The sequence below is a fragment of the Anguilla rostrata genome, chromosome 6, assembly GCF_018555375.3.
Source record: "Anguilla rostrata isolate EN2019 chromosome 6, ASM1855537v3, whole genome shotgun sequence".
In the NCBI taxonomy this organism is placed as follows: Eukaryota; Metazoa; Chordata; class Actinopteri; order Anguilliformes; family Anguillidae; genus Anguilla; species Anguilla rostrata.
The window spans coordinates 47,640,152-47,665,904 of NC_057938.1; the positions used below are offsets into that span (position 1 = coordinate 47,640,152).

Genomic DNA, 25,753 nt, shown 5'->3' on the forward strand with positions numbered 1-25,753 from the left:
ATTCGATTCCCGCTGGCGGCGAAGGCCAAGCTGTACGGTAGCTCAGTGTTCTGAATATCGATGCTACCCTCCGTTCAGGACTTCTCCCACCCTGGCATACGCGCCCTATGCCACCACTCTAAAGACTGTGTCCGGTCGCACTTAAGACTGCAACGAGCCGTCCATTTCCCGGCTAATTCGCCCGTGTAAAATCGGGCACCGGAACGTTCCCAGATTTACTGGAAGTCCGGCCGGGCCGTGCCGCTTTACGGAAACGGAGCGTTAAGATAGCGGCTCTCGTAACCGCCGACTTTAACGGCGCTCGGGATTTTCCCGATATGCAGACGACCTTTTAAGGTATTGAAGGTTTGAAATGCGTCCTACTCTCATAGTAGGACACGTTGTACCATTCGGCTGCTTGTTTTTCCCCTCTTTTGCTCTTTGTTTTTGCTCAATTTAAACCACACGGAGAAAGGCATGGTTTGGGTTTGTTTTGAACTCGTTGCAGACTGGAACTCGTCGAATGTTCTTTCTTTATTGCAGGTTCAGCGGAGTAACAGTTTAGAAAACACTCATCTTTCTTTAAAAATAGTCTTGTTGCTCTTGAAAATGCACCGGCTGACCTCTGTGTTCTTTTGTACCGAGACCTTCAGGTCAGCCGTTTTGAACAGCACAAGAGTGTCCATTATTGATGTCGTTTTACCACCCACCCAAAGATGGACAAACACATTATGTACTGTAGGCAATTTTGTTCCCCAGGAAAATAACACCAAAAGAATGGCACAGCCTTAGGAAACTGCACAGGCTTGCTGAATCAGATCCACTAGCCTTAAGAAACTACACAAAGCCTCTGAATCAGATCCACTGGTCTTAGGAAACTACACAGGGCCTCTGAATCAGATCCACTGGTCTTAGGAAACTACACAGGGCCTCTGAATCAGATCCACTGGTCTTAGGAAACTGCACAGGGCCTCTGAATCAGATCCACTGGTCTTAGGAAACTGCACAGGCTTGCTGAATCAGATCCACTAGCCTTAAGAAACTACATAGGGCCTCTGAATCAGATCCACTGGCCTTTGGAAACCACACAGGGCCTCTGAATCAGATCCAGTGGCCTTAGGAAACTACACAGGGCCTCTGAATCAGATCCACTGGCCTTAGGAAACTGCACAGGCTTGCTGAATCAGATCCACTAGCCTTAAGAAACTACACAAGGCCTCTGAATCAGATCCACTGGCCTTAGGAAACCACACAGGGCCTCTGAATCAGATCCAGTGGCCTTAGGAAACTACACAGGGCCTCTGAATCAGATCCACTGGCCTTAGGAAACCACACAGGGCCTCTGAATCAGATCCAGTGGCCTTAGGAAACTACACAGGGCCTCTGAATCAGATCCACTGGCCTTAGGAAACTACACAGGGCCTCTGAATCAGATCCAGTGGTCTGTGGCCTCCAGTGCGTCTCTGATTTTGAGCTGAACGGGAGCTCAGGCTGTGTCTGGCGTTCGCTCTCGAGGGAGCCCGAGCTGTGTGGTCCACTGCTTACCGCGTAACAGGGCCCGCGGGCGTCTGCCTCGTCAGCTCCCCCACCTACACCCCCACCCGCACCCAAACCCCCACCTCGCACTCCCACCCGTGTCCGGTCGCCGACTCCCGGCGCTGGCAGGTGGGCCACAGGAGGGTGTACTTTGCGCATTAGATGCAGGGTGAATCACCAGGAACAGTACAATCAGCACATTAGATCACCATTCATCACCAAACACAACAAAACACACCCGCACACACACAAAAACACACACAGACACACGCATTCTCACAGACACACACACACACACACGCACACATTCTCACACACACACACAGACACACACACACACACAGACACGCGCGCGCTCTCGCATGCCTCCCCAGTTTCACATTACTCAATAGGACACCTCCGGGGAACGGGGGTCATTAACCGGCAGATCTTCGCTCGGCCGTCAATGATTTGCGATCAGCCGGGAGCCGAGGGATACGGTGTCCCGCGTCTCCGCGGAGGCGTAGCGGCCCACATCAGGCCCAGCGTCCCCACGGGGAGGAGCACAGAGCCACACAACGGCCCCTGTCCACGACTCTCTGCTCCGGGAGAAAGCCGAAGCCCTTCCCACCTTCCTGCTCCTCGTCTTTGCTGGGTCCTTATGGAGGGACTTTGGGCACTGCGATACCCTCTCTGCTCCAAAGGCAACCTGTCTGGCTAATGGACTATCTTTGGGATGGGGCCTACCGAGTACCTACTGAGTACAGGGGCCTACAGCCAGGACCTTTGCGCTGCCAAGTACTGCAGTGTAGGGCGTGTGCCCTCTCAGTTTGGATGAAACGAAGAGGTCTTCCTGTGCGCATTTGGTGCAGAAGAAGAGCCTGGAGTGAATCTGAAGGTGTTAATCATTCTACCCGCGTGCGCACAGTCAGGCTGCTCCCATCCCTGGCTCCTGCGAGGCAGGTTTCTGAGGAGCGTTTCAGGCTAGTGGAGGGTCCCGGCCTGCTGGGTCTTGTTGGAGCGGTTGGCTCGGGGGGCTGCACGTATGGATTGACGGCCGCATTCGTCATAAACGTGAACAGCCCGGCGGAATGTTTCAATTTTTTTTTGAAAGAGCGCCAGCGGTCATACTTTTATTTCTTTTCTTCTTTTTTTCTTTCCTTTCCTTTGTTGTTTGTTTTTGCTTTGCGGTTCTTGCTTCGTCCGTTATTTTTTTACGGTCGCCATTTATTATGTTTGTCTTGTGTCAAGCGGCGGAGAGAGAGCTCGTAAAACACCTTTATTGAGATGAATGGCCGTGCGGAGGGAGAGGCATCGAACCCGCGGGCCCGTCAGGTGCGTGCGGCACCGGCGGAGCGGGGCGACGGCGTCCTGACAGCGTCGGGGACGTCTGCGCCGGCCTCGGCAGGTCCTGGGTGCCGGGCTGCGGGTTCACCGGTTGTATACACGGGGTTTGGTGTTTGCCGCGGCCCGCTCACCCTGGTTTTGGCTGTCTGTGCTACTCGTGCCGCGGTCTAGCCCCACCCATTACCATTACATTGCATTACATTGCATTACATTACTGGCATTGTGCGGACGCTCTTATCCAGAGCGACTTACACAACTTTTACATTGCATCCGTTTATACAGCTGGGTATATACTGAAGCAATGCAGGTTAAGTACCTTGCTGAAGGGTACAATAGCAGTTTCCTACCCAGGAATCGAACCTGTGACCTTTAGGTTACAAGACTCGTTCCTTACCCGTTATACTACACTGCCCCCCCCCCCCCACCCCCACCCTGTGCCTTCTCTCTCTGCTGCAGCTGAGAACCAACTACATATGTTAAGAAACGAGAGCAAAAGAGAAATGCTTCCAAGTAAAATGGCTGTAAAACGGTGCATTTCTGGACCAAATTAATAAAAGGCAAATTCCAGGCACTCTTTCCATTAAAGATTTAAAAGCCTTTATTGATTACGGCCCTCTCCTGATTAAGGCCCAGTTTATATTGCTTCTGTGTACTGAATTGTGCTTTAATCTTTAATCTCTATTAATAAAGGAACCGCAGTCTGTGCACAGTAAAACGCCCTGTGTTAATTCTACTCCTAACAGAGTGAGTCCAGTAGGGACCGTGTGTGCTCTGTATAGGCTAAGTTGATTTAACACTCAACACTTTAACACAGTGCACTGTAGTCTGCTCTTGGGTGTTCACCTGCTTGTGTGTGCTTTTATGAGGGCGTTTGTGTGTACTCGTATGTGTACTGTAGGTGTAGCCACTTGTGTGGCTGTGTATGTTTTGCATTTTATTTTAAGACAAGTTTTTAAGTTTTAAGGCTTGTCATATTGGTGAGTGAATTTTGATTAGGCTAATTAGCAACTTCTCTAAATGCATGTTCTGCTTTTTATCTTAACAGGTCTGGGCTCGAATGAGTTATTAATTGCTTTCTACATTGAAAGAAAATGCCTGGATGTCAGTTGTAAATGTAAAATGTACAGTTAAAGAAAGTGTGATGCAATTAGCAAAGGAATCTTAAGTTCTTTAAGTGTGTCTCTTTGGTAAGCCCACCTCCACCCACCCACCAGGATTTTTCTTCAAAAAGACGCTGATTAAATATATTTTTATTTATATAATTAGTTCTCTGTAACTGTGCAGACCCATCTGTGTAGGCCTATGCTTGATGGACGATGGAAATAAATAGCTGATATACACAGTATTTAGGCCTGTTTATTAAAATATAACTAGGCTATAGCAAGCATGTCACGGTGGTACAAATGTTTTATTTACAGGGCTCTACGTGACCATTTTTTCCGCGGAGCACTTGTGCTCCTAAGTTGGAAAAATTTAGGAGACCGTTGAAAGTTTAACGGATGTGCTCCTAAATAATTTTTCGAGTTTGCGCACTTCAATTTTCAGGAGCAAATGTTTGCAAAATGGAAGCACTGGTAGAGCTCTGATTTGACGTTTTTTAATTTTTTTTTTTGTTTTTTTGGAGAGGCAACAAGACAAAAAACAAGAAGCTATTATCTTAGGCAAAAAAAACTGTTTATCAGGCTGTTTTAACAGACCTATTTTTTTAAATAGCTTTTTTTGGGGGGGGGGGGGCGGGCAAAAAAACAAAAAGCTTTTATGATCTCGGGCTGAAGCGGTTTATCTGGCCGCAGGAAGTGGCCCGTCTCCGCGGTGCGGTCGGCGGGCTCGTTTGTGCGGTCCGACCGCGGATGCTCTGGCCGTCGACCCCGACGCGCTCTCGCTGTGTCACATGTCCACCTCGCGCCGGCGAAGTCCCCCGTGGCCCCCGAGCGCCGACCCGTCTGGCGGGAACTGGCCCCCGCTAAACCCGCTGAATCGGCTCTGCGGGGCTGCTGAGGCGTCAGATGGAACGGGTTTAGGAAGGAAGGGGGGGGGGGGTCGGGGACAGGAACGGAATAAAAGGGAGTTAATTTATTTTAGCACGATTTGGAAATGAGCTTGTTTTATCTGCAGTTTTATGGCTGTGAGGCTCGATGAAAGTTAGGTGAAGCGGGAGACTGCTTCTGTTTTTAATTCCTTTAGTGAAAAATGGCTGTGCGTCTGTGCGTGTGTGTGTGTGTGTGTGCGTCTGTGCGTGTGTGTGTGTGTGTGTGTGCGTGTGTGCGTGTGCGTGTGCGTGTGTGCGTGTGCGTGTGCGCGTGTGCGCGTGTGCGTGTGCGTGTGCGTGTGTGCGTGTGCGTGTGTGTGTGCGTGTGTGTGTGTGGTCTGTATGTGTGCGTGCTCGTGTGTGTGTGTGCGTGTGTGTGTGTGTGTGTGTGTGTGTGCGTGTGTGTGTGTGTGTGTGTGTGTGCGTGTGTGTGTGTGTGTGTGTGTGTGCGCGTGCATGCGTGTGTGTGGTCTGTATGTGTGCGTGCTCGTGTGTGCACATGCCAATGCACATATTGTACACATATCGACGGGAAGCAAAGTTATTCGTGTGATTAAATGATGTCGTTGTTGGTGGAAACAACGTATCTACTTTTTTGTAGTTTTTGCACACATTGAATGTTTTCTTCCAGCTCCGTGTGTTGTCGCCTAAATGTCTCATAATTCATCAAAAAATAGGCTTATTCAAAAACCCCATATTCCAAACCATAGTACTATGTTGGCGCATGGAGAAAAAAAAAAGAATTTTTTAAACGTGGCACGGAGGCAATATCCGGAATAATATTCAAGATATATAGGCCTACAGATGTCCAGACTTTAACAGAAGATCTTTTACTGCTTTAATGTCGTGTTTTATTGCACAAGATATAGAGGGCTCTGCCAATACTGACCTCTATTGCGACCGTTACTACATGGCTAATTAGCGGGGTACTGCTTGGTGTCGCTGGCTAATTACTCTGGTTTTATAGAGTGTTACTTCCCAACTACTGTGGTAATGCTTGGTGTTTATTAATGGGGTATAATGTGTTGTTGCCGTCTTAATTGCTTATGTAGCCCATAACTTCATGTTCGAGCCTAAGTACTGGGACGTTAGTGTTATTGGTGAATCACGAGGGTTAGCACGTGGCGCTGGGTTGTGCTGCCTAATCGCTGGGGGGCATTGCTTGGTTATTGAGGCTCTATAAAATAAAGCACCGCCAAATTAGCTGTGTTAAATTAACTGTGTTAAGAGCTTGGGAGGGGGAAAAAAGAAAAAAACTGGCTTTGTTCTAACGTATGTATCAGGTTGCTACTTGGATGCGTGATTGAACATTCTGGTCCGCCGTCCGTAAGCCCGTCCAGTCCTCCAGGCGGTGGGGTGAGGTGGCCTCAGTACCAGCCCCGGAGCGCGCAGCTGAAAGATGCATGAGTCTCGCTGTTCTTGTGAGAGCTCTCGTATCATTTAGAAACACCAGGAGTTTCCGTCTTTTGACTGAAAGAGCCTTTCGTGCGCGGTGACTTTCAATGCAGGAGACCCATCGCAGAGAGCCTGCCTCGCAGAAAACCCATTGTTTGCTCTGTGTGTGTGTGTCTATGTGTGTGTGTGTGTGTGAGTGTGTGTGTTATGTTTTTACTGCTCTTTTAAGGTCAGCCTGTTTAGACCTCTTATCCAGACGTGTTGCCCTCAGTCTTAGGGGGATCGTAATACTGAAAGATTCATACATTGATTTTACATATATTATATCGACGTATATGATAGCGATTCACAGTACGTGCCGTCTCACAGCGTACGTGTCCTTGTGCTGATGTGTTAAGTGCCCGCCGTGCGGTAGCCTTTAGTTTTGATGGCGGCAGCAGCTGAGAGGTGAGGATGGCGGCGAGGCGCGCCGACTGAAGGTTAACGATGGGGGCGCGTGTCTGAACACGCCGCCGGCGTTTACAGACGAGCCCGGAGCGTTCGGCGCGGTCCAGGACAGAAACCCTCCTCAGCATCTACGGCCATTGGTCTGTACGACAATATAGTATATGTAAAATCAACGTATGAATCTTTCAGTACTACCATCCCCCTGGGAATCGTCTGGTTTGGGAATTCCTGGTCTGACGACGGGCTGGGCTGTTTTAGGTGGATAATTCTCAACACTGTTCATGGACGCGAAGTTTTTTTCCCTCGCAGTGCAGCGACAAGCTGACGATCGGTAATCGACACGTCTCGATATCGGCTTGTTTTGTCTCGCCAGTCTTTCCGGTTGTCTCGCCAGTCTTTCCGGTTTCGTGGGGTTCGTTGACGTGAGCGCCGTTCCGACTGTTCGGAAAGCTCGCTCGGTTCGTCAACAGGCCAGAGCGCTTCCGGAGTTTCTCATCCAGGCGGATCGTTGGAAAACGTAAGTTTTCTCACGCCGAGCGCATCGTCTCGTTGTCCCGCTCGCAGTAGACGGCTCGTTCAAACGGACGCCTGCGTCATCTTTGTTTTCGTCTCGGAGATCTTCCTTAAGGTCTTGCCGGCATCAAACAAAAGCTTCTGGCTTCGCCACAGAAGGCTGTAATTACCGTCCCTGTCGTGGGCTTACTATAAAGAACAGCCCACCTCTTTTCCCCACTCCATAAATAATTGCGCACTTTGTAATGGCACACGTAGGCCTATATCATTTTTACACATGCTAGTTAAACTGGTACAGACCACATCAATGCAAATTAAAAGCGAACGTATCACAATATTGCCTTTCCCATGTAGCGAATCGTTAGTGCGTACACATAAGGAAAGGGAAGACCTGACTTAACCTCGATGAGTTTACATAACCTTAATGTAAGGTTATGTGAATCTTACGTAAAGGTTATGTTCCCATATGCCTGCTGAATCCACACGCCCTGATAACTTTTTTCATATCTCACTTCTCACTTTTTCGTGTTCCGGGGGAAACGTTGATCTTGTTTGTCATGTTTACTTCCTTTTTTTTCGTTGATATTTTAATATCTGTACTGCTAGCAGTTTTCGGGGCGGTGCCAAATTCGGTTGATGCGTCGGAGACGCGCCCGCCGAACTTACCAGGCTCGCGCAGCGAGAGCGTTACAGGCGAAAAAAAGAACGCTTTTCAAAAGCAGACCTCGATATTTTACCGCTTTTGGAGTTGTCAGTCTTGGTTTGCGGTCCTGTCAAAGAAATGATCTGTTGTTCTCGTTTTTATAGTGTTTTCTTCTTGCAGCGCAGCGCACAGTAGAAACGTACAAAAGTAATTAACCCGTCAGTCTTTCAAAGCTCTCTGAATTAAGACATTTCACGATTTTGTCAGTGGGTTTATATGCAGTGTACTTGGAATTGCAGTTTTTTTGGCGGTGTACTTTGTGAAGTGCACTACCGAATCAGAATACCATATTCTTTTTCTGCTTTCCTTCACTGCTGACTTTTGTATGTATAGCAAAGCAGCTTGGAGCAGACAGCGACCCCTACAGGATGGGAGGAGCAAATGCATTTTCCAGGGCTCTCGCTGCTCTGTGCATTCTCCGCAGGCCTCAGGTGAAGCGCAGAGCCGGGGACGGGCGCGGCGCGACAGGCCGAACCGGGGGGTGAGAAACGACCGTGATACACGCGGCAGAACGAGCCGCTCGCCTTCCGGGCCCGGAGGGGGGCGGCGGGGGAGCCCCCGGAGCGGTTCTTCGTCTTCCAGACATCATATTCTGCGAGGGCTTCATTACCTGTTACGCTCCAGCGCGCAGGGAGGGAGGCGCGCTAGATTGTTTAGTAAGGGGTGAAAACCAATAAAAAATACAACGGGTTTGAGGATGAGCAATAGAGGGAACCGTAAAAAAAATATAGGCCTCGTATGCCTGGTCCTGTCTCGCAAGTCTTGTCTTCTTTAAAAATATCCTCTCTTTTTCACATTGTAAAAATGTGACTTTTACTGTGCGTGTGGGTATGTGTGAGCGTGTGAGCGTGTGTGTGTGTGTGTGTGTGTTTGTGTATGTGAGTGTGCGTGTGTGTGGTTTGTGTATGTGTGAGTGTGCGTGTGTGTGTGTGTGTGTCTGTGTGTTTGTTTGTATGTTCAAGCGTGTGAGTGTGCGTGTGTGTGTGTGTATGTGCATGTGCAAGCATGTGAGTGTGACTGTGTGTGTGTGTGTGTGTGTGTGTGTGTGTGTGTGTGTGTGTGTGTGTGTGTGTGTGTGTGTGTGTGTGTGTGTGTGTGTCTGTGAGTGCGTGTGTGTGTGTGTGTGTGTGTGTGTGTGTGTGTGTGTGTGTGTGGGTGCATGTGCAAGCATGTGAGTGTGACTGTGTGTGTGTGTGTGTGTGTGTGTCTGTGAGTGCGTGTGTGTGGGTGCATGTGCAAGCATGTCAGTGTGAGTGTGTGTGTGTGTGTGTGTGTATGTGTGTGTGTTCAGGTCAGCAGAACCGCACCCTCTTCTCAGTTGTATTGGCCGCGCTCTCCAAAGAGAACAGCGATGGACAGCCACTTATCCGTCCTTCAGAGGATGAGTTTTTGTGTCCTCGTGTTTAAAGTATTTTTTTATTTGGTTGTTGGACAGGCGCAGGCTTTCCGTTTCGGGTCCCTGGCTCCTGTACGAGCGAGCGCACGCTGGCACAGATCTGCTTCGGCTCTGAGTGACAGTCAGCTCCCTTCATCAGTAACCAGCGTGGGTTTACCTGCAGTCTTTTCCTAAATGGGCCGCATTAGGAGTGAAAGCATGTCTGCAGATTTATGGTTTGTGTGCGTTGTTTCTGTACGTCCAGGGCTCTGTGCCAGGGGTGTGGAGAGTGTGTGGTCAGAGATGTATGGTCCGAGTCCTTCCCTCCCCCTTCTTCTCTTGGGTGTGGGTGCGTCACATGGATCACCAGGACTGTATAACACAAGCACACACACAAACACACTTACACACGCGCACAATTATCCAAGGCCATTTTCTCTTGGTTTCTGTTTCATATTAGTGAGAGGATGCGTGTGTTTAAATATGCATTTTTCTCAAATGAACAATGTGCGAGAGGCACATCAATAAATGAAGGGAGCCTCTTTATCGGCTAATGGCTTTGTTTGTGAGCTCAAAACAAACAGCGGCTCCTTCTCAGGAATAATTTCAGCCCGTGATTATGACACAGGAACCGTCGGGGGGTGCGCTAAGTCTTACGGATGGCCCAATTACGCAGTTGCACTGGGGGTTGATTTCCACTGCCTGCCGCCCTTTAGCAGATGGAGCGCCGTTATTGGTCCCCCTGATCAGTCACGGGGGTTTGGGGGGGTGGGGGGTGGGGGGGTGGGGAGAAGATGCCACAGCCTTCTGCGTGGCGTTGGCCATCGCGAGCCTGCGGCTCCGAGCCATAATGGCCGGCCAGGCGAGCCGCGCCAGGCTAACGACGCTACGGCGAATCCGCGCCGGCCGGACGTACGTAGCGGCAAAGCAAACGCGCCTTCGGCTCGTCTGCGGAGGGCGACCCCCCCCAGGGCAGGCGTGGGAACAGGTCTTGCGAGATGGAAGAGCTCACCGCCAGCAGATATGCTCCTGGCCACGTAGCGACGTCGAGCCGGACGAACCGGCCTCTCCCTCGCCCCCCGGGGGGGTCGGAGCCAGAGCTCAGAACGCTGACTCCTGGCCTGTTACCGCTGTCATTAACACTGCGTGACTGTGCTCATTAAGGCTCCTTGGTGACCGTGCCTGAACGCTGCAGAACAGGGCTGCTCTGCATGTTTCTCTCTCTCTCTCTCTCTCTCTCTCTGGGCTCTGAGGGGCTGACGCTGTCTGTGAATGCTAATCCCACCCCCCCTCGCTTTCCAGGAGGGGGTGAGTAAGAGGTGCGTCAGCCGGCATATGGCACACCGTATAAGTGGCACACACACATATTTCGTCTCTCCCTGTGAGACAGCGTGAGCAGTCCCCCATTATAACATGAATGTCCCTTTAAATTAAAGCAGCCGTGTTTAAAACGGAACGATTCACGTACGCAGCACTCACGGCCTATGTTTGATACGCGTGACACGTCTACACGTTTGTTATCAGGACGATGGCAAAACCGAGGCATTTCCTGTGATAGGACAGGCATGTCAATCATTTGCATTGCAGCTGAACTCTAACCTCCTTCAGCCATTGTGCTCTTACTCCCAGCTCTCTTCCCCCCCATCCCCTCTCACACACACGCGCACTCACACACACACACACGCGCACTCACACACACACACACACACACACACACACGCGCACTCACACACGCACTCACACACACAGACACACACACACACACACACCTCTCGGCATGGTCAGTAACGAGCAGGTCCGTCCCACGCAGGCATTATGCAACCTCCTGATTAGCCTGGCGGAGAGAGCGCCCTGTAAGTGGATCGTCTTGGCGGTGGAAAACACGTCGGTGGGGAGTGGGGGGGGGCAAGGTGGGGAGAACGGCTTTACTGCGCTCACAATTTGCATAACCAGGATAGTGGAATTCTGTCCTGTGGCCCAGGATGTGTGCTGATGGAAAACACACTCACGTACCCACCCCCCTCCCAGATTAGTTTTTGTTTCTCTATCCTACAGTTCCTTTTTGCATATTTCCGATAGCGGTGCAGACTTTGCCCGACTCGTCTCCCGTGAAACGGAGCTGCACGTCCGTCACGCCCGGGCTTCTGGAAGAAAAATGTCGTCTTGACACTCTGCCTCGACAAGGCAATTTATATCCGTTTAGCTTTCGCAGCCGGGCTGTCCTTTCCTGACCACCGGAGGCATTTCTGTCCCCCACACAGAGGGGGGGGAGAAGCCTTAGATTTTTGGCTCTGTTCCCGGCGCACGCACTTGATGTATACGGGGCGGCCATGTTCGGTATCGATTTCTCTTTACACGTCGGGGAGGATTTTTCTCGAAGGCCGTTGGTGAGATCTGAAACCGCGCCGCGAGCCGCCGTCTCGTCCTCCCGCTGCTTCGGACGGCGGCGTCCCTCCCGGTCTCCGCCCGACGGGTCGATGTCCGCCGCTCAAAGCCCCGCTCTGCGCGAGGCGACGGGACGCCCGTCCCTGCTCCAGTTTTAACGCTCGCGCGTCAAGATGGCCGCCGTGCGCTGGGGCCCTGTCCTCGCTGGGCGGTAAATTGGAGCCGGGGCTGTGGCTGTTTGTGTCGCCCACATTTCGGCTCCCGGTCCCAGAAAGCCACGTTTCCACAACCTTACAGTGACGGCCTAGGTCTCAGTCTCCTCCAAATCGCGTCTTCAGGTTCTGTGTGGAGCGAGGGAAGAGGAGAAAGGGAGTACATGAGGAGAAACTGAGCGAGAAGGGGAGAGAGGGAAGAGGAGAAAGGGAGTAAATACGGAGAGAGGGAGTGAGAAGGGGAGAGAGGGAAGAGGAGAAAAGGAGTACATGAGGAAAGGGAGTGAGAAGGGGAGGGAGGGAAGAGGAGAAAGGGAGTAAATACGGAGAGAGGAGGTGAGAAGGGGAGAGAGGGAAGAGGAGAAAAGGAGTACATGAGGAAAGGGAGTGAGAAGGGGAGGGAGGGAAGAGGAGAAAGGGAGTAAATACGGAGAGAGGGAGTGAGAAGGGGAGAGAGGGAAGAGGAGAAAGGGAGTACATGAGAAAAGAGGGAGTGAGAAGGGGAGGGAGGGAAGAGGAGAAAGGGAGTAAATAGGGAGAGAGGGAGGGAAGAGGAGAAAGGGAGTACATGAGGAAAGAGGGAGTGAGGAGGGGAGGGAGGGAAGAGGAGAAAGGGAGTAAATAAGGAGAGACTGAGCGAGAAGGGGAGGGAGGGAAGAGTGAGCACGAGCATCGGGGAGAGATTAGCAGTTAGCGGCCGGGCCCCTCTCAGGGGGAGACGCTTGTCCTCGTTTCCCAGGCTCCTCGGGGGCCGACGGGGAAACCAGGCCGTCTGGCGTCCCGCGCACCTGCCCCCAGGTGTACCCCCCCCCCCCCCCGCGCGCGGTCCATTACCGCCGCTACCCTTCACGCCTCGTTACGTAACGGCGTGAGTAATGCTCCGGCATCTGGCGTGTGAGTAATGCGCTAATTACCGCAGACGAACCGCCGGCGCGGGGAGCCACGCAGACCGCGTCCGCCTCCAGGGGCCCCTCTGCTCCGGGCCGGGGTCACGGGGGTCACAGGAAAACTCCAGTTCTCTTCGTTGTGGCTAGGTAAACATTACGCTCGCAAAGAGGCCTGCGTTGCGCACTTGAGTGAGCATAGGGTCTGAGCGTAGGGCCCTGCCGTTATGGCTAGGTAAACATCCTGCTTGCAAAGAGACCTGCGTTGTGCACTTGAGTGAGCATAGGGTCCTAGCATAGGACCCTACTCTGGCCTTTCAGTGAAAGGCTGAAATGAATGCAAACGCGAGGCTCTCCATTCGGGGCTCTGTGTTTTTTGATGATTATGGTTTGTGAGCCGGGCCGAGCCGAGGCGGCGTTTGGGCGTGTAAGTACCCGGTCCTGGAGTCTCTGCGCTAGACGGTGTTTTTCATGCAGATGGCCGCGCGCTGTCTCATCGTATTTGCGCTGCTGCTGACTCATTTTCTTCTCGGGGAAGGCTCGAGCTCGCTTTGCATTCGGTTCCGCTCCAGTGAGGTCTGCTGGTGGGAAAACAGAACGCACCTCTGGTCCTGCTTTCATCAGAATGCTTAGTCATGTACTTGTAATCAGTAATTAGTCATCAATAATCGGCAATCAGTAATCGGTAATCAGTAATTGGTAACAAGTAATCGATAATCAGTAATCGGTAATTAATTAGTGATTAAGCTAAAGGATGTGGGTGACTGCAGATTCTTGGAACCCGGTGTTCCGGCAGTTGGAGAACCCTGGTCGGGTTCTAGCCGTTCTGTAACTAGGTGGTGCACGCGGGTCCTGCGGTTGTGTCCAGCTCTTTTCGCTCCGGTAAGAGCTGCGGGCTCTTGGGCTCCTCGGAAGCCTCGCGCTGCGTTCCGAGCCGCCGGATATTTGGCTCGGAGTGTCAGGAGTAGGCCGAAAGTTCGGCCGCCTTATTGGTCCCTCGCCGGAGTCGTCCGGCAGAACGCCCGACAGGCACGCGTGCCTCGCGAAGGATCGCTACTGGATCAAAGATGGGCCACTGCGCTTCTCTGCCTGACGAGCGTCAGGGGTCCGCCCGCCCCCCCACCCCCCACCCCTCACCCCTCACCGACACCGGGGAGCACGGGCCGGCCGCAACGCTGATGCTTCTCCATCTGCTCTGAGACGCAACATCACACGGAGCCCCGAACTGGGGAGGGCTTTTTAACCCTTTGAAGTGCTGGTTATTTTGGAATGTTTTTTTTCTTCAGAATTTTAAGTCGGTGTTCTACAACCCGGCTGCTTTCAGTGACCTCAGCATTGGAAAGTTAAGAACGTTCTAATCACATATTGTGATCTCGCACCGTAGAAGATTAACAGCATTCCTGCAGTCCTGTTGTTTGTGTTCCAATTTTACTCGGCTCCCAAATTCACACCTCTCCCTCCCCTTCCCCCCCCCGCCTGGAGCCTGGCTGGGGGGCCGGCCGTAAACACATCTGGGCCCCCCGCCTCGCCGCGCTCCCGTCTGACGTGTTTTGAGCGAACAGCGTCCACCGCGGAGCCACCGATGACCAGATTACGTTCCGACTTAAACCCTGACCGCAAAAGCAATTACAGCCACAGCGCTGTGTGTCAGGAGCTTACCGGCTCACCCCCCCCCGCCCCCCAACCACCAAGCGTCTTTCACCTTGGACACCGAGCTCCCTGGACCCAGAGCTGCAGCGGGTGGAGGGGCAGGGTGTGTGACTGGGGGCGGGGCGTGTGACCGGGGGGGCGGGGCTCGAGGGGCGGGGCGTGTGCCCGGGGGGGCGGGGCTCGAGGGGCCTGACGGACAGGCAGCGGGTCGGCGTTCTCCGGTTGGTTTAAAGGCGCGGCGTGCTCTGCATGGAGACGGCGGGCTGGTTATAGAGCTGTCAGGGTGAAGGCAGGTAGCCCCGGCGCTCAAAAGGCAGCTCCCACAGCGAGCGCTCCCGCAGAGAGCCCCGCTACTTTGTATTGCAAACAAACCCCGGCGCTGCCGAGCGGGGATCGATCGGGCCGGCCGGCCGCCCGACGCCTCGCCTCCCTCTCTCTCCCTCTCTCTGTCTCTCTCCCTCTCTCTCGTCTCTCTCTCTCTCTCTCTCCCCCCTCCCTCTCTCCTCTCTCTCTCCCCTCTCCTCCTCTCCCTCTCCTCTCTCTCTCTCTCTCTCCCTCCCTCTCTCTCCTCTTCTCCTCTCTCTCTCTCTCCCTCCCCCTCCCTCTCTCTCTCTCTCTCTCTCCCCTCTCCTCTCCTCTCTCTCTCTCTCTCTCTTCCTCTCTCTCCTCCTCTCCTCTCTCTCTTCTCTCTCTTCTCTCTCCTCTCTCTTCTCTTCTTCTCTCATCCATTCTGCTCTTCAAGCCATGTCTAGATAAAGCGTGGCCGAGGTCGGGCGTAAGAGGGGGGCTGTCTGTGGCCGGTGTTAACGCAGCGGGGGGGCTGTTACTGGCGCTCTTCCCTTTTATCTCCTGCGGTTTGCGTGTCTGCATGGGGGAGGGGGTGGGGGTGGAGGGGGGGGCAGGACCTGTTAATGGCTGCTTTTGGAGCTCTTTTTCACCTTCTGACTTTCTATCTCTTGTTCTCTGTCTCTCTTATCCTCTCACTCACTCTTTCCTTATCTCATTCTCTCCCACTCTCTCACATTCTCTCCCTCCCTCTTTATCTCTCTCTCTCCCTCCCTCTCTGTCTATCTCTCCTTCCCTCTCTCTCTCCCTCCCTCCCTCTCTCTCTCTCTCTCTCTCTCCCACTCCGTCTCTCTCTCCCTCCCTCTCTTTCTCCCTCCCTCTCTCTCTCTCCCTCCCTCTCTAACTCTCTCCCTCCCTCCCTCTCTCCCTCTCCCCCTCCCTCCCTCCTCTCCTCTCCCCTCCCTCCCTCCCTGCCTCCCTCTCTCTCTCTCTGTTGCAGTCGATAAAGTAATCTAATTTCAGGGGAGGCAGGCAGCTGATATTTGGAGTCCACGCTGAGGCGCAAATGACTTCACGCTGGCGGGGTCTGCGGGAGGCTCCTGGAAGAGCCGTGCTCTGAGCGCGCTCAGTGCGCTCCGCGCTCTCTCAGCTGAGCGATGGGCCTCCCGGGCGCTCGACGGGCGCTCGCCCGCCCAGTACCCACAGGCTCCGGATTATTTCTGTGATCGCCCCCCTCCAATAAACACACACACACACACATGCACACACACACACTCGCTCACAGACACGCACGCACTCACACACACACACACACACAACACACACATACACGACACACATTCACGCACATGCGCACGCGCACACACACTCATACTCACACACACACACACACATATACGCACATTACTCTCTGGTGTTACGCTCTGGTGTTACTCTCGGGTGTTACTCTCTGGTGTTACTCTTGGGTGTTATGCTCGAGCGTTACGCATGTTACACGCCCGTTGCCCGCGCCGACGGGCTCGCAGCGACGCGCCGGGTCCCCGGCCTCGCCAGACCCGCCAGACCCGCCGCACAAGCCTGCTTCGCTCGGTCTAGTCGCGCACCGCCCTGAGCCGTTAGCGCCCCCGCGTATTAGCATTGCGCCCGAGCGGTCGCGTTACCGGTTGCCACGGTGCCCGGATCGCGCGGGGGCGGGACACGCGTCGTTAATAAACGCTTTCTCTCGCTCTCCGCTCGTTTTATTTCCTTCTCGGCTCGACGTGGCTCCTGTTCCCGTAACTCCGCGGCGGGGAAAAGCGCGCATCTGTAAACAAACCAAGAGAATCTCACACGCGCCATTGATTTCCCTCAGCGAAATACCCGCTGCTATTTAAATTCGTCTGGGCCTCCGAGGACTCTGAGCCTCCCTTCAGTTTTTAACGGCGCCTGGGCCCACTCCGCCGCCCGGCGTACTGCGATTGTTTTCCGTCTGCGTTCTGCAGAAGCGCGGATAGCACCTCGCTCACCTCGAAGCGCGGGGATCCTGGGTAGAGAACATTGTTTGATTTCGTCTTTCTCCTTTGTTTGTCTACATCTCGGGGTTTCTTTAGCGTGTTTGTTTAGCTACGCGGCGCTAGCTTTTCCGTTCCGGGTCTTTTTAAGAGCCTCGTGTCCCAGAGAGAAGCGAGCGGCCTTCTCCAGGAGGACGCTGGTAACGGTCACCCGTTAGAGACCGCGTGAGGCGGGCGGGCGGTCGAGCGGCGCGTTAAAATCGACGGCCGCCTCGTGGTCGCCCCCCTCGTCCCCCTCCCCGCCCCCTCTGGTGTTTTTAAGTGAAGCCGGCTGGGCTCCGGTCGTTAGGTCAGCCTCCGTGTCGCCGTGGAAGGAGGAAGGGCCCTGAGAGGGCCTCTGGCACCGCTGGGCCGTGACCGGGTTCGGGTTGGGCCTCGGCCGGCCCGGCGCGATTGCACCGCCGTTAAAAAGTGCCGCCTGCCAGCCCGCCACCTCGTCCTACTTTCATTTGTCTGTTTTCTCCTCCTTCAATTACGCAGACTTTGTCCTAATTTAGTTTTTTCCTCTGTTGCTGCTGATTTATTATTCATTTTTTTTAATAAAGTCAGTGCATCCGCCTGCTTTGTACATTTCCCCCCCTACCCTGAATCTCAAACCATCTGGATGTCTTAACGAAAGTGGGTAGAAAAAAAAAAAAAAACAGACTTTATCTTTTCTAATCTCCATTTAGTGTCTCCCAGCCGTGACTCGATCGATTTTATGTAGGATTAGACATCCTTTACGAAATCTCGGACAGGAACAGAATATTCCCAGATTTGTCGGCGCATTAGTAGTGTTGACGCATTTCGCCTGACGCGTGTCCCGTTCCTCTCAGCGGCTCGCCGGTGGCGTCTGCCGCGTTGTTTTTTTCCTCTCTCACGATTCACGAAGCCCACCGACGCACACTCCTACAGGTACAGGTGGTCTCCAAGAGCGACTTAAAACGTGCTCCGCGCAGCCCGGCGTCTGTTCGCCTGCTTTAATCGGACATTCAGTAGCTAGCGACGCTAACGGGCTAGAGCCACGGACCAGTGGAAACGGCCTGGCTCAGTGTGATTGAAGACTAACCCCCCCCCCCCCCCGTGTCTCCCCTTTGCAGATGATGAAGTTCGCCTGGGACAGCTACAAGCGCTACGCCTGGGGATCCAATGAACTCCGACCCGTCTCCAAGCAAGGCCACTCCAGCAATTTGTTCGGTGAGTGTCCACCCTGCGTCCCTCGCCCCCGCTCCCCTCCCCTCTCCCGCTCTCCTCCCGCCCCGCCGCTCTCCCCCGGGAGACGGATGTGGCGGTTCCGCCTAATCGGCCTTGCCCCTCACGTCGGGGGCGTATCGGCGATGGGTCAGTCCGGCCCGGGACATCGATCAATACGTCACCACACATTAGACCTCAGAGAGCGGCGGGGGGGAGGCCTCCCTCCCCCCTTTACGGCGCAGCCCGTGCCGGGTGGAGCCGCTCGGCTCCGCCTCCCCCTCCCCGCCGCCTGCGCCGGTCCCGGACCGCGGTTGCTAAGGGAGGAGCGGCAGACTCCGGCACGCCCCGGTACTCCGCGGCACGCTGACTGATGACCTCCCTGAATATTCATTCGTATTTAGGATTTGGTGACGGGGCCCTTCATCAGAGACAGATCTTCTTCTGCAGTGACTGGCATTTAACCGAAATTCACACGGTGTGCACTGGCCACGTCTTCAGAGAATTTTTAATCGGTTCTCGTTCGAGCTGGATTATCACAGTAGGAAGAGAGAACAGGGGGGGTTACCGGGGTTTTCTTCATGGGGGGGCCAGGGGGGTCACAGGCTCTATAAGAAAGGGCCACTTTATCGCCAACTGTTATATATTGTCAGGTCCCCCTTGAAAAAGAGATTTTGATCTCATTGGGGGTTTTCCTGGTTAAATAAAGGTTAAATAAAAAATCAGCCAATGATAATGCGCTATTTTAGGTGGGAAAACAGGGGTGGCACTTGGGGCGGCCAATGAAATCCCAGAGGTGGCCAGTGCCACCCGAGCCACCCCATTGGACGCGAGACAAGGAGCTGCCACACCAGTTCTGCCCACCATTAGCCAATCGCCTGTCTTTAGTAGGCCGGTATATTTAAAATTAATTAGCGCCTGCCGCAGTAAACGAGGTCCCCGGTGTTTGCTAGAACATTGTTAGTAACGAACATCGTTGGTAACTGAAGTCCAATTAAAAAAAACATCTTTTATTAATTTAATTAATCCGCAAACCTTATTGCCCGTAAACGTCTGCGCTTGGTTTGCACGCTCGATTTTTACAGATTTCACTCCTTCGCTTTTTGCTTGCTAGTTGGTGCGATTCCAGCTGATATTCGACAAGTACGTACTAAAATTGTACCTTGGCTTAAAATGTGTGTGCGTGCGCCTGGTGTGTCTGACCATTTATAGCCTCGACAGTGGCAATTTATAGAGGAGCTCATAAAGTACTTACAAGTGCTTTGTGAGCTGCAAATGAAAATCAAGTGTTTTAAAAAAAAATTTTTTAGGGTGGTGTGGGGGGGGGGTTTTAGAGATTGTTAGGCGGCTGGTTTCATCATTTCCGAGAGCAATTACTGTAATTAGTCAGCAGAAGGAAATTCGCTGTTTTGTATAAGCGGCTGGTTTTTCCTGTAGAGCCAGAAGCAGAGCCTGTAAGACAGGGAGCCGTGTAGCGGGTGGAATGCTAAGGACGCGAGCTCCCGGGAGAGGGAACACCGGCTGGATGAGGAATTATGGGAGCCGGGGCGAGAGCGGGAGGTCTCGGCAGATCCGACCGCGGGCACCTGCAGCGGCGTCGCCATGGAAGCGCCAAGCCCGAGCGTTTGACCGCGGAACACACGAACGGCCCGCGTGTGTGCGCGCTGAAGTTTTTTCGGAGAGCGGCTTTCTGACCCTGTGGGGGCCGCCGTCTGTGGCCTGCGGGCGGCGCCGAACGGCCCCCGCGGCGACGACGGCGACGTGATTCGGCGGTTCTCAGACTCGTTTGTTCGAGCGACCGCCGCCCCCTCGGCCCGCCGGCGTGCCGCTCCGGATGCTCGTCACGGTCGCCCGCCGCTCTCCCGCTCTGGAGCTCTGAAGAATCGCGGCGTGTGCTCCAGGTTTAAATTGGAGATCACTGTGTGAATGCGAAAGGCCAAGCTGTCGTAACTGACAGCCAGCCCATTTTTGCACGGACACGTGGGAAATGTAGTCAAAGAGCTGTCAGCTGTCATTTGCTCCAGCCTGCCCCTGCTGTCAGATTCGTCACTGCAGTCAGTGGTTCCTCAGGAGCGCGACTGGTGCATAACCCAGGGGTTCTGCCCTTAGTAATGGCAGGAGGTAGTCAAGCAACGTGTGCTGTCTGTCACTCACTGGCTTGAGCCAATCATTGTGTTTTGCTGTCGGGTGCGGTGTCTTGTGATTGGTTCAAACAAGTCAGTGATTGAGCTTCACCCCTGTTGGAGTTCCTGACACCTCGCTCTCCCGTACCTACGGCTCCTGTCCCTGGACATTTTCAGGGCTGTGCTTCGCCCCCGTGGGGCCGGGGACCCCCAGAGGTTCCCCACACGAGTTATTTACGTTGGCGGGGCGCTTTGTGTATCGCCGCCGTATCTAGGTCACAGTCGCCGAGCCGCGGCGAGCAATCCAGCAGGGAGCCCCGCCGCGGACCGCTTTGTTTCTGCCTGCCGAATATTCATTAGCAGCCCATTGTGTGCCTGGGTTTCACAAATCACTGGAGGAGGAATGAAAAGGGCCGCGCTGCCGTGCTGCCCCCCCCCCCCCCCCCCGCACTCACAGCCCCCCCCCGGCCTCCCCTGCCTGGTGGCCGGGGTTCGTAATGAAGCGCGGGGGCGAGCGTCGTCCTATTGTTTTTGTCCCGCCCGCCTCCCCCCGGAGACGGCGGTGTGAGCGGCTGCCGGGGACCCGCGGGGCACGCGTGCAACCCCCCCCCCCCCCCCCCACCCCTAAAACCCCCCACCCCCCGCCACAGGGCCGCCGCGTATCGACCGTGCCGGTTCATTAAGCTTCCACGCTCCTAACGAGCAGACCGGCAACCGTGTTAAACATGCAGCACTGTGGCGTTGGAAGCTCCGAGGTGTCTAGTTGGAGGTGGAGGGAGGTGGGGGTGTAGGGGGATATTGAAACAGTGGCTGCTGGTTGATGTAGTCCAGGGGGAAGGTGGTTGTGTGGGGGTGTAGGGGGGTATTGAAGCAGTGACTGCTGGTTGATGTAGTCCGGGGGGAGTGGGGGGTATTGAAGCAGTGGCTGCTGGTTGATGTAGTCTAGAAGGGAGTGGGGGGGTATTGAAGCAGTGGCTGCTGGTTGATGTAGTCCAGGGGGAAGGTGGTAGTGTGGGGGTGTAGGGGGGTATTGAAGCAGTGGCTGCTGGTTGATGTAGCCGGGGGGAGTGGGGGGATGTGGGGGGGGATTGAAGCAGTGGCTGCTGGTCTATGTAGCCCAGGGGGGAGGTGGGAGTGTGGGGGGGTATTAAAGCAGTGGCTGCTGGGTTATGTAGCCCAGGGGAAGCTTTGCTGCTTCGCCGTTCTCATCCCCTCCGCTCTTGTTTGCACTGCGGAGCGCAGTTTTCTCTGTATCTCACAAAGCCCTGCGGACCGGCTTTCTTTAGACGCCCCGAGACGCCGAAGGGAAGTACAACGGTACTCTGGGTATTTTCCTCCGCTACCTCTCTCCCGCGAAGCCTTTCTCGAGCGGCACGCTCCTGGCGATCCCCCAGCCGGGCTCGGGTCGATAGATGGCCGCGTTCTCCGCTGTCCATTCTCCCCTGTTAACTGACACGAGCACCTTAATGGGAGAGTCTGTCAGTGGAAATAACTCCTGATTGACCTGGAAGTACTGCAGCACTCTGCCTGGAACAGGAAGCATTGCAGTGCTGGCACATTAGTGGTCAGAATCTGTACCGGTGACCTGATGTTTGATTGTGTCATCAGTTCTGCACAGAATACATGTCTTACGTATACTTTGCAAATGTATCTTTTGCTACCGAAGCTCTAAATACTTCACAGTGAGGGTACAAAGATTTTATGCTCCAAGGAGGTGAAACATTTATGCAAGTGAGTAGCTAGAACATTTTGTATTGTATTAAACATAGACTGAGTGGTGTGTACATGGGAAACCTATTATTCTTTACATGATTGTTTTCATTTAAAGTGACATTTGTGTTATTATGAAGGATTACCGTTACCGTGGTCTCTCTCTCTCTCTCTGCCTCCCTCCCTCCCTCTCTCCGACTCTCACTCTTGACTTTCACTTTCTTTCTCTGCGCAAGACGTAATTAAATCCGGAGAGAAAGACATTCGCTCAGCCGTGGCAAGACGAGCAAATGCGGATCAGCGAGCGCGGATGAATCGCAGATAAAGGTGCGTTTAGGCTTTCCGAAGCGCGGGAGCTCACGGCGTGTCCACGTCCCCCACAACAGCAGGGCCCGAATTTCGCGGGCTGGATTAAAAAGGCGACGTTTAGCGAGTGCGTAATCGGCCGCACGCAGGGCCCGGGCGCGGCAGCGCTCTCGCCCCCGCCCGTTCCCCGAGGTCCGAGGGTCCACTTCAGCCGCCGGCCGCTTCAACTTTTCTGCGCTCCGAAATTTTTCCCGAGAGTTCCCGCGTACGAGGTGCGGTAGTCGCCGGCTCTCTCTCCGAGTGCTCCTCGGGCGGCACTCCGGAGGTTCGGATGATACCGGAAGTCGGATTTTTTTACCTTGCAAGCCGAGCGGTTTTTGACTCCTACGATTTTTCGAAATGAGCCCCCGTTTAGCGGACCTCTCTCCTGGATGCGACGGCGTGCGGCGAGCGATAACGAGGCCTGTTTGAGGCCTCCGTCGGTCTCGCACTGCGTTGGGCCCAAAGCTAATACCTTTTAAATGGATTTGCGCGTTGTAATAACCTCTTATTTAATGCAGGATTCCGTAGCTTATGGCTCCTCTGAGCGCTGTCGTGATTGTGTTTTGATGGTACGCCGTGATTTATGATGTTGGCCTGCTAGACTAATTTCTTATAATGACTTACAGCAAAATAGCTTCACGACATTAATCAGCCCTTAATTAGCATTGTAACGTAATACGCGCCACCAGCATGATTATTGCACGCAGAAGTCATATTCGCGTCTTCCTCATTTTCGGGCTCTTCATCAACCGGAGAAAGTTTAGAATTAGAAACGATAGATCACAGAACCGCCGATAGAAAAGCATCAAAAAAAAGTGTTTTGTGCTCGTGCTGCGAAAACTTTTTGAAGGATGTTTGTAATTAAAGCGTTTTTGTTTTCTTTTTTAAATGTTGACTTCAATTCAAGCTGTGGCTGAAGGTGGCTAATTGATTGTGAAGAAAAGCGACTGCATTAGTGCGGTTCGGCATTGCGGAGGCAAGATGAAACCAATTAAGTCGCGGCCCGCTTAACGCGCCGTTTCCAACTCGATTGTCTCGTCCTTTCCTCCGCGTGATTTCGTCGGCCGTTTTCTGGACAAAGGGAGCGGCGAAATAAATTGATCGGAGCTGAAAGCCGCCGTCGACGCCTCGGGGGAAGGGCGCGGCGGCTCGGACCCCGGGAAATCGGCTCGATCCAGCCCTTTTCTTATTAGAGCGGGAGAGCGTGTGGATAAACAAACAAAACAAATAAGCCGGCGTCTTCTCCGTTTATGAAAACGATTGAATAAAACAAAAAGCCAAGACCGGAGATGTCGAAACGGCAGGACGGCTTTTCGCTCTCGCGGCGCGCGGTTCCGGTCCGGTGGCCTGCTGTGGAAAGTGGCGCGCTTTAAAACCCCGGCCTGATTAGCGACGCGACCCCCCCGCGCACGTGCCCACTTAACCGGGCGGGCGCTGCCCGAGTTCGCCCTCGTTTCCTCTCCCAAGTGGAGCCCTGGTACGGGCGGCTTCCCGGAGCAACATTCGGGCGGGTGACCGGAGCGCTACCCAACCTGCTAGTGTCTGGGGAACAGGGCCAAACCAGCGACCGAACCACACACCTCATCTTATGAAAGATTCATCCGCGCTACGCCGGCACTCTTTTCCTGTGCAGTGAAAGCCTGTGTGTGTTTTTTTTTCCCCCTCTGCTGTTCTCCAGCTCCGTTCAGTGGGCAGGAGGACAGGCTGGGGATTTATGGAGCGGGTTTGATTAACCCCCTTAATTTAGCCAGGGAGGCTGGAGTCGTGCGCCCTGGCACCGGCACCGCCGCTGGCGTCCCTCTCCGCCACGGCGGTTTATGAAGGCGCGGGGGCGTCGCCGACTGAACACCAGCGCGGGGGGGGTGGGGGGGGCGCTGCCCGGCCGTTACCGGCGGGCCTCCCCCGACGCCAGGCTTTTATTTCCTGGCCCGGCTCGGAGGGCCTCCTGCCCGAAAACGGAGGGGTTTGCTCTCCCAGGCCCCCCTCGCTGGAGTCCATCTGAGCGGGACCCGCCAAAGATAAACTCAGTCAGCCGCCGTTAATCAAGCGGAAAGGGGGGGGGGGCCTTATTCATTTACGGGAGCGCTAGGCTAATGGGAGCCCGACCGATGCATTATGCATGGCCCAGGCATCCGCACAGCGACTGTCTGTTTACCTGGGAAATTTGAAGCAGAGGCATCGATCGCCACGTTGCTGGTGACCACCACCACCCACCCCCCCCGCCCCCGTCCCTCGTCTGCAATCGAGCGGGGGCTCCCTTTAGGACCCGGGAGCAGGGAGAGAAGGCGTCTCCCCGCGGAAGGTCGCTCTAACCGCTAACAGGGGAGCCGTCCCTCGGCTATAAATAAATAAAGGGGTAAATAGATGGAACGGTGAGTGCCGCACAGTGCTCCGGATAGCGCGGATTACTTAAAACAGTTTGAAAAGTTTCGGTGCGCGACCTCGAGGCGGGTGGGAGCGGGTTTTTAAAATGGCGCGTTTCCGGAAATCGCTGACGCCGCGTTTCAGTGTACTTTTCCCAACCGATCGCTGCGACGTGGAGGCTTTTGTATCGTCGCGACGAAAGGTCAAAAAGGCGTCAGAATGTTTTTTTAAAACATACATGTGGTGTTGATGGAATTAGATGACGTTCAACAGATGTTGTCAGTTCTTGATTCTCAGGTCACCAGGTCAAATATAAAGGTCACAGTGGCTCCTCGTCAATAATATTTAACTTAAAAGCTTCAATGTTTATTACAAGTTAATTGCCAGTTGTGCTTATGCAAGCGCCCATACTTTTCATTATGGATCATTATAACATTTGTTATCCAGTAGATAAATAAAATGCAGTTTCTGTTCTGCTTAAGAGGTTTGGTGTATTACAGTAATTAAATTTAGCGTAAGGCCTAAGGCCTGTAGACAGTCCTAGTTCTTATTTTGCACTTCTGATACCAGGACGGTCCTCTCTCTCCCTCCCACCAGCGTTAATATTAAAAATCTCCTAAAAGTCTGTTTGGGGCATCTTGGCTCACGTCGCGTCCCCCCTTTTGATTAAGCGCGACGTCAATTTCGGGAGCCGCAGGCGACCCGCTTCCGTTTCAGGCCGACCGGGTTCCATATCCGTTCGGCGATCGTGTAGTAAGCCTGGACCGCGGCGCGGATTCGCCCGAGCTGTGCGACTCGGGCCTGGCGCACAGTGCGGTAATCGCAGCGCGGTTAGTCGCAGGCCTGATGAATGCATCGCTGCAGGCGAATGCAGGCGAAAGCAGGCTTTGGAGCCGTGGGGAGGCCTCGAGGGAACCCTGTAGGTGGTTCCTCTACAGGCGGGGGGGGAGGGAGTGTCCCTGACTGCTTGCTAAAAGAAGCCTTTTGTTGGCTAGTCCCTCGCTGCTCGGAGTCGGCACGGTCACCTGTGCCTGGGTCATCCGGTATTCGAGGGACGGGGAATTTCTTTACAGTAGGTTTTGTCAACAGTCGCTTTTTTGTCAGGAAAGAGAGGTCGGCCATTCCAGCGCGAATCCGGGGTTTTTCCCCGTCTTTGTGTGGAGTGACAGGGTCTTGTGTCACACAGATAAAGGATCTTTACCAACGCGATTGTGACTATTCTCTGTGGGTGACGGGGCTCGCCTGTGTGGCTCCTCCCAACAGTGCAA

The 25,753-nt window shown here is 53.9% G+C and overlaps 1 protein-coding gene across 1 annotated transcript in view; it reads left to right on the forward strand.

The window, feature by feature from the left end:
• The window catches only part of man1a1 (mannosidase, alpha, class 1A, member 1), a 122,449-nt gene that overhangs the window by 15,106 nt on the left and 81,590 nt on the right, over positions 1-25,753 (forward strand). Inside the window, exon 2 of the mRNA XM_064340144.1 lies at positions 17,850-17,946. Coding sequence (XP_064196214.1) covers positions 17,850-17,946 — 97 coding nt within the window. The remainder of the gene's footprint in view (positions 1-17,849; positions 17,947-25,753) is intronic.